This window comes from Artemia sp. Qi Xiang Cuo, chromosome 18 (genome assembly GCF_049724085.1).
Source record: "Artemia sp. Qi Xiang Cuo chromosome 18, ASM4972408v1, whole genome shotgun sequence".
Taxonomy (NCBI): Eukaryota; Metazoa; Arthropoda; class Branchiopoda; order Anostraca; family Artemiidae; genus Artemia; species Artemia sp. Qi Xiang Cuo.
This window is the reverse complement of record NC_142811.1, coordinates 23,789,968-23,805,082: the sequence shown is the minus strand read 5'-3', so window position 1 is coordinate 23,805,082 and position 15,115 is coordinate 23,789,968. Positions and strand designations below refer to the sequence as shown.

Below are 15,115 nucleotides of genomic sequence, written 5' to 3'. Positions count from 1 at the left end.
TCCTCGTTTTCAACTGGCGTGAAAGCAACCCTGTCCCCTATCTGAATCTGACAAAACAAAAATCGCAAAGAATTATTTTCAGTTTCAGTGTTTATTTTGAGGTTTGGTTTTTATATTGTGCTTTGGACTTTTATCTGTATTTTTTTTATTATTCTGGACTGAAGACGGTTGAGCGGAGGTTTTAAACAACATATTAGCATATTTTTTTTCTTCTGCTTTCTCTCTTCTCTCTCTTCTCGTTTCCCTCGTTTCTCTCTTCTTTGAAATTTTTTTGTTTTGTCATGATTAGCCAGTGTGGTCTCAAAAATTATTTATTTTTGACTCTCGTCCCTCTATGGTTCAACCAGTTGAAAGTATTACCTATCTTGGCCTCCTAATCGGTTCAACTCTCTCTCTCACGCCCGACAACTTCTAATAGGCCATATTTCTCATAGAATTGTCACTGCATATGCATCCATAATTACTGTGAAACTGTGCTTCAACCGACACATTCTTGCAGCTCTTTGGGAAGGAACTTCAACTTCATGGTGACGAAGGTACTTACAGTGTATGAACTATTCCGTTGAACAAACAAAATTAATAAAAACCTAAATCCATTTACGGAATATATGATTGCTAATTTCTCTCTTGTGCTAAAATCCCACTATCTAATGTCCTCTTTTAAAGGAAAATCATTCTTGGTCAAGTTGCATTTTCAGGTAAAAAAAAAGAAGAAAAAACAAGATGGAGAACACATTTTAATATTGAAAAAAAGGAAAAGGCTAAAAACGAAAATACAAAAAAAAGTATGCAAGTTCTTATAATAATTATGGCTTTCTAACAAGAAAGCCTTAACGAACACAAAAGATGAAAAGGAAATCCCAAACGGACAACTAAAATAAAGAAACTGACAAAGTATCACACACTAAGCTTGTCGGTCATGACTCTGACAACTGAGCCCACTCCACAAATACCAACTATTCTTTCGTGCCAATTTAAGAGTTGCCCACTTGATCCTGAAATTTAAACAGGGCAATGAGCAAGCGTTTCATCCATACAAATATTACAAACTAATTAACAGCTCTGTAAACAAAGTGATTATATCGGGGTATAAACACTATCAATCATATCAAGTTAGTGTAAACTTTTTAGACATTTTTGGTCTGATTTGACAGTGATTTTTCTCTCCGCAATACCTTGCTCTTCACGCTATAAAGTTTTTAGCACTTCTAAAAAAGTTCCTATTCTAATTAAACGCCCCTTGTATTTCAGAAGTCGTTCTTAAGAAATTGGGACAAACAGTCAAACTTTAGCGTATAGAGCAAGGTATTGAGAAGGGAGACAACCCCTTCATACACGAGATAATTCATGTTCGTTGTGAGTTTTAATGCTGCTCCTTACTTTCAATTGAAAAAACTTGTTTTTTATTTAATTTCTGACCGTTTTTCAAAAACATCCGGTAGATCTGGCTATCCCTCCATGAAACATTCCATCCCCTCATGGGAAACTCCTCCGTGGAAAGTTACTCCCACGTAAAATACACCCCACCCCGGTAAAATTCCATCCGAACAATTCCATCCTGACTGAAAATACCCCCCCCCCGTAAAATTTCTTGCACACAATTCAGTCTGAAAAATTTCTCCAAGCATAGTTTCATTTAAATAATGAAATCATTTTTCGATCACTCCGGAAATTCCCCCTTCCGTGGTCATTTTTCCTGGAAATTATAACACACTGGAATATTTCCCCCGACAATAGCCCCAAAACATCACAAATTGCAAAATTGTGTTGGCAAAGAGAAAGTAAGACAAATAAAATGAATTTCTTATCGGACTTCTGTCAAATCCACCATGTGTAAAATTTTCCCTGGAAAGTTCACTGCCAGAAATTTTCGTCCCAGAAAATTATCTCCATGGAAAACCAAATTACGTACAAAATACCCCCCCCCCAAAAATCTGTGTACCTCCCGATAACAAATACTGTATGTACACAATGGACACATTTTATAACTTAAGGATCTATCCCCAGGGGCTATGGAGGGCCATGCTATCTCCAAACCCATAGTTTTGGGACCTTTCAACTATGCTGAACAAAATGGGTACCTCAAAATTTTGGTCAGGCGATTTTGGGGAAAAAGGGAGTATGGGAGGGGAGCCCTCCAATCTTTTCGGTTCCTTAAAAAGAGCACTATAGCTTTTAATTTCCGTTCAAATGAGCCCCCTCCCTATGTTATACGACCATAGATTCGATACGAGTCACCCCTGGGAAAAAAATCAATCACGCATCCATGATCATTCTTCTGGCAAAAAAAATACAAAATTCCACATTTTAGATTATTTGACCTTAAAGGTGTGTGTATCTCCCCTTTTTTTGAAATTCAGGAAAATTTTCTCAGGCTATTTTTTTTTAATATTTCTATTGATATGAAACTTCCCTTTTTTAGAGTTTCGGTTACTATTGAGCCGTGTTGCTTCTTACTTACAGTTTGTTACCATGAACTGTTTGAAAAAAAAAGGTACTTGTATGAAATACCCCCTACCTAATATTCTTCATGTAACTAGAACCTAAGTAGGTTCAGAGTTTATGGTGTTAAGACCTATTTTTGGATTTAACCGATCACTAAAAATTTGTAAAGGATTATAATCTCTTCTTGACCTACAGCCAATATTTTGAAAATAATTAATTCAGTGACCAAAGGAGTTTAATTTGAATCAGCATTTCAAATTGAGTGAGAATTCCCTTGGGACTGTGGATTTTCTTATTGATATTTTCATAGCAGTGACCTATATGATATAGGTTAAGATCAAGGTCAAGAGTGATAATATTGGAGAATAGCCATCAAGACAAGCAGTACGAATAAAAATTGGACATACGATATGTGTAGTGAATTACGCTGCGATTGAGATGGGAAAAAAAGTAAGCAGAAGAGGGGTGAAGATTTGTTAGCAAGAGCCATGGTACCCACTGGGCTTGCCCCTTAAATTGCGGGGACAAGGTAAACAGCCATCAACGCTTCCCTTACTTCTCTTGCAGGGAAACCACCAAAAAAATATCGAATTAGTTCAACATTTGGATTAAATTAAGCCGTTTGATATAAGGAACATTTAGGGTTATTTTTTCAAATTGCGTAGTATAAGGAAAAAGCCGCAAAGTGTTGCCACGACTGTTACGGTTCAATATGCCGGAAAACGGCAAAATAAATTTGGCCGTATTATCACCGAATAGCATCGGAAAACTTACGGTAGCTATTCTGCGCGTTCTTCTCAAAAAACATAGACTAGATACGTCCGGGAAAAAGGCAGACCTTGAAGCACGAATGAAATTATTGGCTGCCAAGCTACAAACCGATGGTGATGATGGGAGAGGGCAGGCAACTCTTCCTCCCCGAAATGTGATGGATTAAGAATTATTTTTATCCCCTAAATCTACGTAGAAAGAACCTGCAGCTAAGATAATTCTCGAACCGATGCTTTTAGACGACGGAGGCGACTGCTCTACAGATCAAGATTTTGCTCAGGTAGAGTTGATGCAGCTCCGCCTTGCTATGGCCGAAAAAGACAAAATCATTCAGCTTCAACAAAAGCAAATAGATCTATTGCTAAATCTTGTGGTACCTGAGTTGAAAGGTGATGTTGCCAACCAGCTTAAACAACAAAGCGTTTCTAAACAAAGTCGCTCACAGTGTACTAGTCGACCACACACAGAACAGAAACAGAAAAGGACGATTTGCAAGTATTTTCTTCATGGAAAATGCAGCAAAGGTAAAGCTTGTACTTATGTTCATCCTTGCAAGTTTTATCCAGCTAATAAGAGCAAGAGTCATAACTGCAAGTTTGATCACCCAAACCTGTGCAAGCATGGTTCGTTACGCCAGTGCCCTAACAAACAGAAATGCAACTTTGTCCACACCACGCAACAGGAACTATCTCCAAAGTAACACGCGGCGAGCTCTCCAAATACCAACCATCCTAGGCGTTTCCCGCTGAATAATCATAGAAGACCGGTTTCTAACGAGAGAGGTATTTTCCCTTTGTATTTAATGTACCCAACACTTGGATTCAACAAGAGAAGAAGTTGAACAACTAGCAGATGAAAGTAGATCTACCACTAGGGAAACTACACCAAAATGTTTTCGAAGAAAGCACGTAGCATCCCTCTCATTTCATGTTTGTGGAGAGAAACGTTAGTAAACTAATAAATGAGCTGACAACGCCGGGAAAATAAAAAAAGGGTAGAACGTCTTATCAAAATGAAACTTTCAAGGGGTATTCAGAGGGATGTTGAACTCAATAAAAACGCAATATGTGCATTCATGTTGTCAGAAAGGGATGTCAGCAATATATCAGGAGCAGTTTAGGGTATTAAGTTAAAACTTCTGGGGTATCGAGTAGGACGTTTAACTAGCCAAAAGACATTACGTGCATGCTACTACCACTACTGCTGTTACTGCTGCTACTACAACTATTGCAACTACTAGTACTACTGCTACTTTTACTACTACTGCCAAGGCTAAGGATATTAAATTGAACTTTCAGGGCATATCGAGGATGACACTGGGCTAAGAAAAAGACACTATTTACATATTTCTGCGACTGCGACTACTACCGACTGTGACAACCTGCAACTGCGACTACTAACCAGTATTATTTGCGACTACGACTGAGACTACCGGCGACTGCTGCTACTTGCAACTGTGATTACTTACTACGACTACTTCCTTGCGACTGTGACTACTTGTAACTATGACTGTGACTACTTGCAACTGTGATTACTTGCGACTACAACTACTTGCGACTATGAGTGAAACTTAAATTTTACAATCAGTTTTAAACTGTATAATTATCTAGGTATATAATTTAGAAAAGAAGGGGGGAAAATTTATAAAACCCTCGGAGCTATAGCTTCTAACACACATTAGCAAAGCATATTTTCACCTCTTATACTGAAGACTAAAAAGAGAAGAATATTAACACATTTTTTTTTAAATGTTGGGCGGTCATGACACAAAAATAGTTCTTGGTTGATCAGACGTCATGAATGCTCCCGGCTCTCATTTTATTCTTAAAAACTTTCAATTTTTACACTTAGCACGCAATGAAAAGGGGCCATTGGCCCACTGGTTCTCGAATAAAAGAGATTATAAATCTTTGAATTATTCCAATTCAAAAATTATTCAACATGACCACCTTTCTAATAGCACGGAGTCCGTCCGCAGCTTCGACAATGCTCATTTCCCACTGATTTAGCACTTCAATTGCTTTTGCCGTGCGTAACCGATATTCTGCAGCTTAGAATTGAGACTTAGATCGTTTATACACTGAGTCAGGCCTTGAAAATAGAGTTTCATTCCAAAAATTTAAAAACTTTTTATTTCAAAAAAGAAAACATAATTTTTTTTTTCAATAATTACCAATAGTATTTTTGTAAAAAGTAATTCATAACTATTTTTGGCCATGCTTAGGATTAAAAACACGGAAATTATCACTAATAAATACCAATTCCTGAGAAAGACATTGAGCATTGCTTAAGATAGGAAAATAACATTAGATCAGAATGGAGGAGATTCCTCTTAATTATTTTATTACATTAAAATCGACTTGAGACTTAGCTAAAATATTCATTGCCTTGTTCTGTTCTTTTTTTATTTTAGTTTCCTATTCATGAAAGTCTACAGCAATATAATTACCAAATTTATATTTGAAAAGAAAAACACAACTGCCGAGGGTCTTTAATAATAAGAAATCGAAAGCAGAAGTCCTGCTATTAGCTACTTATCAGCTTGGTTAAGAAACCGCACGGTAAAGAGCCGTGTGTTTATCATACAGAAACGGATTAAGAGATTATATTTTTAGACAAGACTTACAATATAGCCCGCAAGAGGATAGCAGCGGTGGGATTCGTTTTGAGCCTGAATCTTCTTTTTTTCTTTTCAGTAGAAGTTGATTAGGTACTGTGACACTTAATCAGAAAGAAATACAGGCGGAATTATTCGATTCGGCAGCTGAATGGCTGATACGGAAAGTGAATCAGAACCAAATATAAACCGAAACCAGTAGACCGCCGGTGGAAATATAAAGTACAAGACTACAAAACAGGCTTAGTACTTCCAGGATCATTTTGTAACTTGCTTTTAAGTATCAAACAGTGAGCAGCATACTTTAGTATACGTTATATGAATTCCCTATGGATTTCGTAATGAATACTAAACTTGCATAATTGGACCTTTGTTTAAAACTGTTTGTAAAATAAAAGCATGTGTTATGCCCAATAGTATGACACAATCTCTACAAGGAAAAAAAACTAAAAGGGCCAGGTGAATGTGATCCTTATTGACACCGTTCCAGTCACACGATCATTTCATAATCTGTTAAAATAGTATTTACTACTTAATAAAATGTTGTAAGGGTTTGATGGTCCTCAAGCAACATAGCTGACTAGAATAAAAACTCACTAAAAAGTTCACTAAAACGTTTTAAATTGTAGACAAACATACAGTCTCCTGAAAGGAACGAGGCGCAAACTAAACAACAGATAAACTCAAGTTCGTCTCAAAAAAAAAAAAAAACACTCAACAACAAGGCCGTATCCGGGGGGGGGGTACCCGGTTTGAACCCCCCCCCCCCCCCGAAATTTTTGACCGAGTCGAAAATAACTCGAAAATTAGTAAAACCTAGGTAAAAATCAGTAAAATTAGTCGAAAACTGAGTCAAAAATTAATAAAACCCCCCGAAAAAGTCAAAAATTGGTAAACCCCCCCCCAAAAAAAAATCCTGGATCCGCTCCTGCTCAACAATGTCTAGAACTATCAAGCACAATCATACAGTCAAATATAAAAACCTGAATGAGATGTTAATTCCATTTTTTTAAACCTCATCCCAAGGTTCAAACCTAAATTTTCAAAGCCTTCCTCTTTACACCCTCCCAGGAAGTTCTCATTTCCCCTGAATCTTTCTTATGGCAACCTTCCGCCCCAGACGAGGACGACCTGCTTTTCGTTTATCCCTAGGCAGTTGGCCAAAAAGGACGATCTTCGGCAATCTGTCATCCTTCATCCACAGAACGACCAAAGCCATCTCAACCTTTCTTCGATTATAGCCCTAGAGAGCGGGATTGAACCACATGTTTCGTAAAGCCTACAATTTGAAATACGGTCAGTCAGCCAGGTACCCAGAACAATCCGTAGACAATTTCTCTGGAAAACATCGAGCAAATCTTGATCCGCTTTTCGGAGCGCCCATGCTTCAGAGCCATATTTGACTACTGTCATCAGCGTACCTTCTAATAGACTAATTTTTGTTTGCCGACTGATTTTCTTATTTTTCAAAACGTCTTTTAACTGTGAAAAAAAAAACACTATGAGCCTTGGCTATTCTACTTTTAATATCCTCACTGCCCCCATCGTCATTACTAATATTACTACCAAGGTAAGTGAAGCTTTTCAGCCACCTGATCAATCTTTTCGTTACCCAACTTCACCTTTTCAACTTCACTTATTCCTAGCCTTGGTGACTTAGATTTCTCCTAAAAGGATATGGTTTACTGATATCTGAAATCATAGCAAGGCCATGTTTGGAACTTCTGTCTTATGCTAAATCGAAGTTGGGACTAAGAGATATGTGGTCCCGAAATGGCTACTAAAGGCCAAAACTATACAAGTAAAAATAAAATATTTTGAAAAAAAACAAGCCCAGATTCCTGAGCTTGTTGATTACGAAACAAATATAAACACTGTGGAGGTTCAAAACTAAAACACCTTAAGAACATATGTTACATATTGTGTTTGGCATTCGCCAAAGTTGAAAACTGATGCCTTTTGAGATCACTAATTACAAATGAGGTTGAAATTGCATTTAAAGTACAGCTCATATGGCTTCCAATTTCGATCACTACTGATCTTGTTGGTCAAAATATGAGGCTAATATTAAACCGATCATGTAAAGGAGCGGTTATTAAAGAATGATCCTTGTCAATTGAAACCGAACCGCTAAGAATTGGTAATTCCAATAACAATACACAAATAAAAAGAATCAATTTTACGCTGATTCCAAATTTGTAGATGTTCATGTTCATTAATTTAAATTTTTCTCGTCATAAGTTATTAGCATAAGAAGTCAATTTTATTTTATTGTGCTAACTAAAACACGGTTCAAGAAAATGAAGTACTGTCAAACAGTTCGTGGTAACGAACTGTAAGTAAGGAGCGATCCGGCTCAATGGTAACCGAAACTCTAAAAAACGGAATTTTGATACCAATAAATGAATCAAAAGAATCAAATTTTAATGCTGATTTCAAATATATAAGTTTCATCAAGTTTAGTCTTACCTATCAAAAGTAGCGCGCCTGAGAAAATCTGGCTGATTTTAGAAAAAAAGGGGGAACCCCCTAAAAGTTATAGAACCTTAATGAAAATCACACCATCACATTCAGCGTATAAGAGAACCCTACTGTAGTGGTTTCAAGTACCTATGGTACTATGGTACTATATGGGAGGATCTTTCCATGAAGGAAGTTTTCATGGGGGAAGGGACATTGCTATGAAGGGGGCACCGGATTTCCCATCGTTATTAAAGAAAAAGATCAGAAATTAAATTTAAGAAAAAACAAGTTTTTCAACTGAAAGTAAGGAGCAACATCAAAACTTAAAACGAACAGAAAATATTACGTCTATGATTGGGTTCACTCCCTAGTCAATACCTCGCTCTTTAAGCCAAATATTTTCTAGTACTTTCATAAGAGCTATTTATTCTAATTAACGGCCTTTGTGATTAAGAAGTCATTTTTACAGGATTGGGACAAAATTCGAACTTTAGCTTAAAGAGCAAGGTATTGACTAGGGGCGAACCCCCTAATGTACGTATTAAAAATCTATGAATATAGAAGTTCGTTACGTAAGTTAATTCGTAAGTTACGTATATTTATTACTAATAAAAACGTTCGTAAACAAAATTAAACAAGTTTCGAGAAAGCCATTTAACCAAATAAAAGTAAAATTAATATGCAATTTTTTTTTAATTATTCATGTACGGTGAGCCAAAATCAAAACCTGCATTAATTCAAAAACGTACAAAAATTAAATAAAAAAAAACAAGTTTTTTTAACTAAAAGTAAGGAACGACGTTAAAACTTAAAACGAACAGAAATTATCCTGTATACGAAAGGGGCTGACTTTGTCACAACTCTATTTTTTTTAACAATAAAAAACTTTAGCGTAAAGAGCGAGGCGTTGAGGAGGTGACAGCCCCTTTCATATACGGGATAATTTATGTTCGTTTTAAGTTTTAACGTCGTTCCTTACTTTCAGTTAAAAAAAACTTGTTTTTTTTATTTAATCAGAATATGAACCGGAAAGATATACAGCATACCATCTACCCAGGAAGGTTACTAAATGTTCTGGTGGCATTTGTTTTACGTTAGGTGTATTACTATTAATTGTTATTAATTTTTTTTTTACCAGGCCACTTCGTATGGAAGAAGTTGTCGCAGAAACTTCATAGGGAACTCATTCGATACGAAACTGAAACTTTTAGTGCCCTTTTTAGGGTCTAAAAAGATCGGTGGTAACCAGCCCCCCCCCCCCCCCCTCCGCAGCCCTTCTTAGCTGCCTCTCCCTCCCAACACCGATCAAATTTTGAGATAGCGATTAGGTTCAAAATAGTCAAAATGTGCAATAACTATATCTCCTAGGTGGATAAGATTCCCCAAAGACCCCGAGGCAGGGGCTTTAAATTAGGAAATTTGCCCATTTTTTACATACAGGTTACATTACTGGGAAAACGAGGAATGTATCAAAAGACACTCTGTGCATCCATTTTGTCAAAAAGGAGTATCTGCAATATTCCAGAATCGCTAAGGGAATGAAGTTGGAGCTTTAAGAGCATGTTGAGGCGGATATGGGACTAAATCAAAAGGAACTATGTGCATCTAAGTTGCCCAAAGGGCGTATCTGCAATATCTCAGCGATGGTCAACGGCATTTAGTTGAAACTTTCAAGGATTATTGAGGAGGATATTGATTTAAACCAAAAGACACTAGGTACATCCAGATTGACAAAACAGCGGACCTACAATATATCAGGAAGGGATAAGGGTATCAAGTTGAAACTTTCAGGAGATTTTGAGCTAAATCGAAAGACACTATATGCATTGGGATGGTGAACAGGGCGTATTTGCAATATCTCAGGCATGAGTAAGGGTATTAAGTAGAAACTTAAAGGGTATGTTGATGCGGATGTTGAACTAAATCAAAAGACACTATGTGCATCCACGTTGTCAAAAAGGCGTATTTTCAATATCTTAGGAGGGGCTAATTGTCTTAAGACCACTTTTAGGAGAATGTTAAACTAAATCAAAAGACGCTATTTACATCCAAGGTGCTAAAAAGACGTCTCTTCAATATCTCAGGAATGGCTGAGGGTAATAGACTGAATCTTCCAAGGCATGTTTAGGGGGATGTTGAACTAAACCTAAATAAACTATGTGTATCCAGTTTGCCAAAAGGACTGATTTTCAATATCTGAAGAACCGCCAAGGGTTTTTAGTTGAAACTTTCAGGGAATGTTGAATTAAACCAAAAGACGCTATTTGCATCCCTGTTGTCAAAAAAGCGTATCTCCAATGTCCCATAAACGGCTAAGAGTGTTGAACTGAAACTTTCGGAGCATATGGAGGGGGAAGTTGACCTAGAGCAAAAGACACTAAATACATCCATGTAGTCAAAATGACATAGCTGCAATATTTCAAGAACGACTAAGGATTAGGTTGAAACTAAATTTTGAACTGAATCAAAAGACGCTAATTGCGTTCAAGTTGACAAAATGATGCTCCTGTAATATCTCAGGAGCAGCTGGAGGTTTTAAGTTGAAAATTTCAAACAACGTTGAACTAAATCAACAGACACTATGTGCATTAAGGTTGTTAAGAGCATATCTGCAACAGCTCAGGCAAAGCTAAGGGTATAAATTAACAGTTTACGAGACCAGCTCAAACTTTGGGGGAATGTTGGGTGGGGAGATCAAGTAGACTTTAAATTTTGACTTAGGGAGGCAAATTTTAGATTTTGACTTAGGCGTGCCTTAGGAGAGGTATCGTTGTCACCTTATGCGCCATCCGGCATGGGAAGACCCAAAATAAGTAGTACGTAGAAAGCCGCGGGGGGGGGGCTTATCAAGTACAGCAGACGTTTGAACAAAAGTCTTCTTGAAGTCTCAGGTATCAAAGACACCTTAATTAAAGCTTCAGAACCAAGGGGACCTCGCTCAGAAAAAGATCTCGTTTCTTTCTCTGAGGTCTTATTTTCATTTTTTTCTTAAACAAATTAGAATTATTTTTAATACATTAGCTCAAAATGCATTTATTTCAACGAAGAATCATTCAAAACAAAATACAACACAAATGTATTATTATAATAAAATGGTCGATTAATATTTGTCTATATTCAAGGTTGTAACAGGATGGGGGTCAGCATGATTTCAGCCCCACAGAAAGCCAAAGAGTATGCAGATTTACCCTCCATTTATTTGAATAATATTCCCCCTACCTATCTATCCAAAGTTCTATAGTAAAACTATTATTAAAAATCGTTGTAAAGTTTTTGTCCAAAATGAAAATTGCAAGCCAACATCTTCGTCCTTCAAATCTATGTAGAAAAAACAAGCAATCAAAATAACAATGTCAATGAAAAACAAACAGAACTTAACTTTCAAAACTTAGTAAAAACAAAAAAAGAAGTTCATCAAAGTAAAGCAAAGAGCTAAATTAAACCAAAGAGGATCAGAAATAAATAAATAAAAAAAAAACAATTCAAACTTAATACGTACAGAAATCACCATAAACGAATAAATGAGACTCAAAACAAATAAAAACAACAATGAATAATCAAGTCAAACTTTGAACGAACAGAAATTACCACAAACAAAAGTATTACCCCTATATCTTCAAAGGCCAGAAAGTCATTTGTGTTTTTGTTAAAAATTACATATTTTAAACTTTTTCTCTTTTATGAGGCTAACGAACCTAAAATTGCTGATTCTTCGAGGAACAAAATCATTATATTAAACAGTCAACTTTTATTAGTTTCCAATAATCTTGACTATTATGGCGATTTTCTTTCTTTTTTTGTTAATGTTACGACAAATAAAATTCTCGAAATGAAAATTATAACGCTTTTATTAAGTCTAAATTATTATTTTACTTTATTTCTGTTCATCTTTGACTTAATGTAGCATTTTACTTTTCTTTGAAAAACTTCTTTTTTGAAGTTTTTTTTTAAATTTATTTATAAAAAAAAACTGTTTGCTTCCTAGGTCATTTTAACTGCAACCTCCTTAGCAGTGGATGTGATGTTGCACATGATCCTTTTTCCGATGTCATTTCTTCTTCTCGTTTTCTTCCAACTGAATTATTCCTACTAGAATAAATCCAACAAAGATGTATGCAGCTCTAACTGACAATATTTTTCTTTCTCATACTTCTAATCTCAAGTTATCTTCGGGCCTAGCTTTTTTGGACCTATCTGACCGATTCCGCATTTCCCGTTTTTTTTATAATCCTGTTGTAGAATCATCAAAGGAAGAAAAGATGACACCACTTTCCAGGCTTATAGCGACAAACATATTTTGAGCATGTTATCTAATTTAAAGTTATGTAATTGGTTATCAGTAATGGAATAGAATATATTATATTAACTACAATAGCTGGAGCTAACATGAGCATGTCATGACACAAAAAAAGACCCAAAACAAGGATCGAAAAATTAAAAAAATAAACAAATAAATAGCAACACAAAAAATTAAGGCAGCAATTGCTGCTTCAAGGTCAATAAATTAAAATGAGTAAATAAAAAAATAATTTAGAATTAATATAAGTTAAGAATCAATTTTCATATTTAAATTAGTGAACGTTTATACAGAATATATAAGAATATTAAGTATAAAAATGGTTGGTACATTCAAAAACACTCACAGGAAAACACCTGAAATACACTGCATCAAACACTAAATATTTGTCAAGGTAATATTATTGAAGTACCCGAGTAAAGTAAGGGACAAAGTATTTGCAATATCTCTTGCTACTAGAGGCTGGGTAAGTCGTTAACTGTGGACAATTATTTTTTATTTGTCGGAGTCTAGTGACCGGTCCTTCACTTGGGGGGGGGGTAAACCGCGATGAGCTGGGGACTCAAACATTTTAGTCAAAATCGATATGTTAACTCAAGTCTACGACTATCAAGTGAATTCAAGTTGAGTTTTTTTAGTGCATCACCATATGTTGGGTAATTATGTCCAAGTATAATTTTTACAGCTTTTGTTTGTATCATCTGTATTCTATCTGATTGATCTTTCATCAAACCCGGCTGCCAAGCTGGAAATACATACTTAAGAGAAGGTCTAAGGTAGGTACAGTATTCAGACTTTAAAACATCAGTTGACATACCAAATCTTTTCAGGTTGGAAAATAAATGTAAAAGTGAGGCGCCTTTTTTTTAGTCAGATAGTCAAGTTGCGAGTTCCATCTTAAATCTTCATCCGAAAGTAATCCAAGTATTTTAACAGTTTTTTTGTCGGCAGTAGGGAAATAAGAGATGAGTGGCTGTCGACCTTTAAGAAGGAAAAAATAATATAAGAGCTCTTAACTATATCAGCAAATAATGCATTAACATAACCCCCATTTTTTCTAAATATTTAAGGATGGTATCCAACAATGAAACTAAATAATGGACAGTAATATGCCTGGATCTAAATCCGAATTTGTTTGGAATCTGTGTTATCTTTTATGTCCTCAAATAAACAATCAAAAATAAAATTTTCAAACACTTTTGAAAGAGCCGGTGTTTTTAAAATCGGCCTCGTACCAGTAATGTCCTTAGGGGCTTTACATTTGGGGATCGGGGTAACAAACGCCTGTTTAAAAATGCTAGGGAAAACACCATCAATAAAAATTGGTTAAAAATTGCCGTTAAAGGAGTAGATAAAAGATTAGCACACTCAATAGTCAATTTAATCGGTATCTCACTTGTGTAACTAGATTTACGAGGATCAAGTGCCTTCAACTTCTTAGCAACTGAACGAATAGGATAGGGATATTTGAAACTGAGTCATTAGGTGGTATTATTGTTAGTCGCGGATGAATTTTACAAACTGATGCAAAAAATTCAATAATCTCATTAGGTAGAAGGGGTTTACCATCATTAAAAATAATTACACGGGAAGGGAAGTTGCCTTACTCCTACTTCTTAGAAAATTTTAAAATCAAAACTGGAAAATAAACGACATGATCTGTGCCTCCATTTTAGTGGTAGTGCAAGAACCAACATCTGAACTGAAGACCTTTTTCCACTTCCCCATGATCCTGAATGGAAACCTCTCCAAGAGAGGCAAAATATACCATCCCCATTCTAGAACCTGTAAAGACCAAAACAAAAAAAATGTTTAGACAGCTTTATACCAACCTTCACTCCAATCCTTAACACCCCTAATGCCTCTCAACGAAGTCTTCTTTATACTCTTTTGACACTCTTGTTATTTTTTAGTTTTTGTTTTTAATTTGATTTATGAACTATTATATTATATGCCGTTTTATGACTCTAAGTTTTTACCTTTAAAGTATGACAAGACCTGATTTGATATGACATTATTTTAGCTGCTTTAATATTTTTTTATTTTTTATTTGTTTATATTTCTTAATGTTTTGGTGTCCCTCATTATAATTTCATTGATTTGTTTGTGATAGTTGTTGGTTACTCTATGTTCTTTTTTTGGTGACACAAACTTATATTCGGCGACTTAACACTTGTGAAAAGTTTAAACATAAAGCCTTATTTTTATATTCTATTATCTCTAACTTAAACTTTGGTCACTTTTTTACCGATAATATTCTGAACTGTATGATGGATCTCCCTTGGGTTGGATTGATATATTTTGCTTATTATTTTTGAACCATCCTGCTTACGTGAACATCTTATTTTGTACACAATTGTATTTCTCGATCTCTTGAAATCTTCCTCAAGTCCAGTTAAATGCAATTCATTCCTCAATTTAATCAGATCCAGAAAAACTTGTGTAATCCATGGTTTTTTATTAGATTTCACATATTCTTTTTTCTTTTGTGGGAAATTTTCAGAGTATTTTTCAAACAGTTC

At 35.5% G+C, this 15,115-nt stretch overlaps 1 protein-coding gene across 1 annotated transcript in view; it reads right to left on the bottom strand.

Moving 5' to 3' along the window:
- Window positions 1-723: 723 nt before the first annotated feature.
- Window positions 724-15,115, bottom strand: part of Arpc5 (Actin-related protein 2/3 complex, subunit 5) — a 29,958-nt gene continuing 15,566 nt past the window's right edge. The window contains exon 4 of the mRNA XM_089104341.1: window positions 724-995. Within this exon, the coding sequence (XP_088960467.1) occupies window positions 898-995 (98 nt within the window). The 3' untranslated portion in view covers window positions 724-897. The remainder of the gene's footprint in view (window positions 996-15,115) is intronic.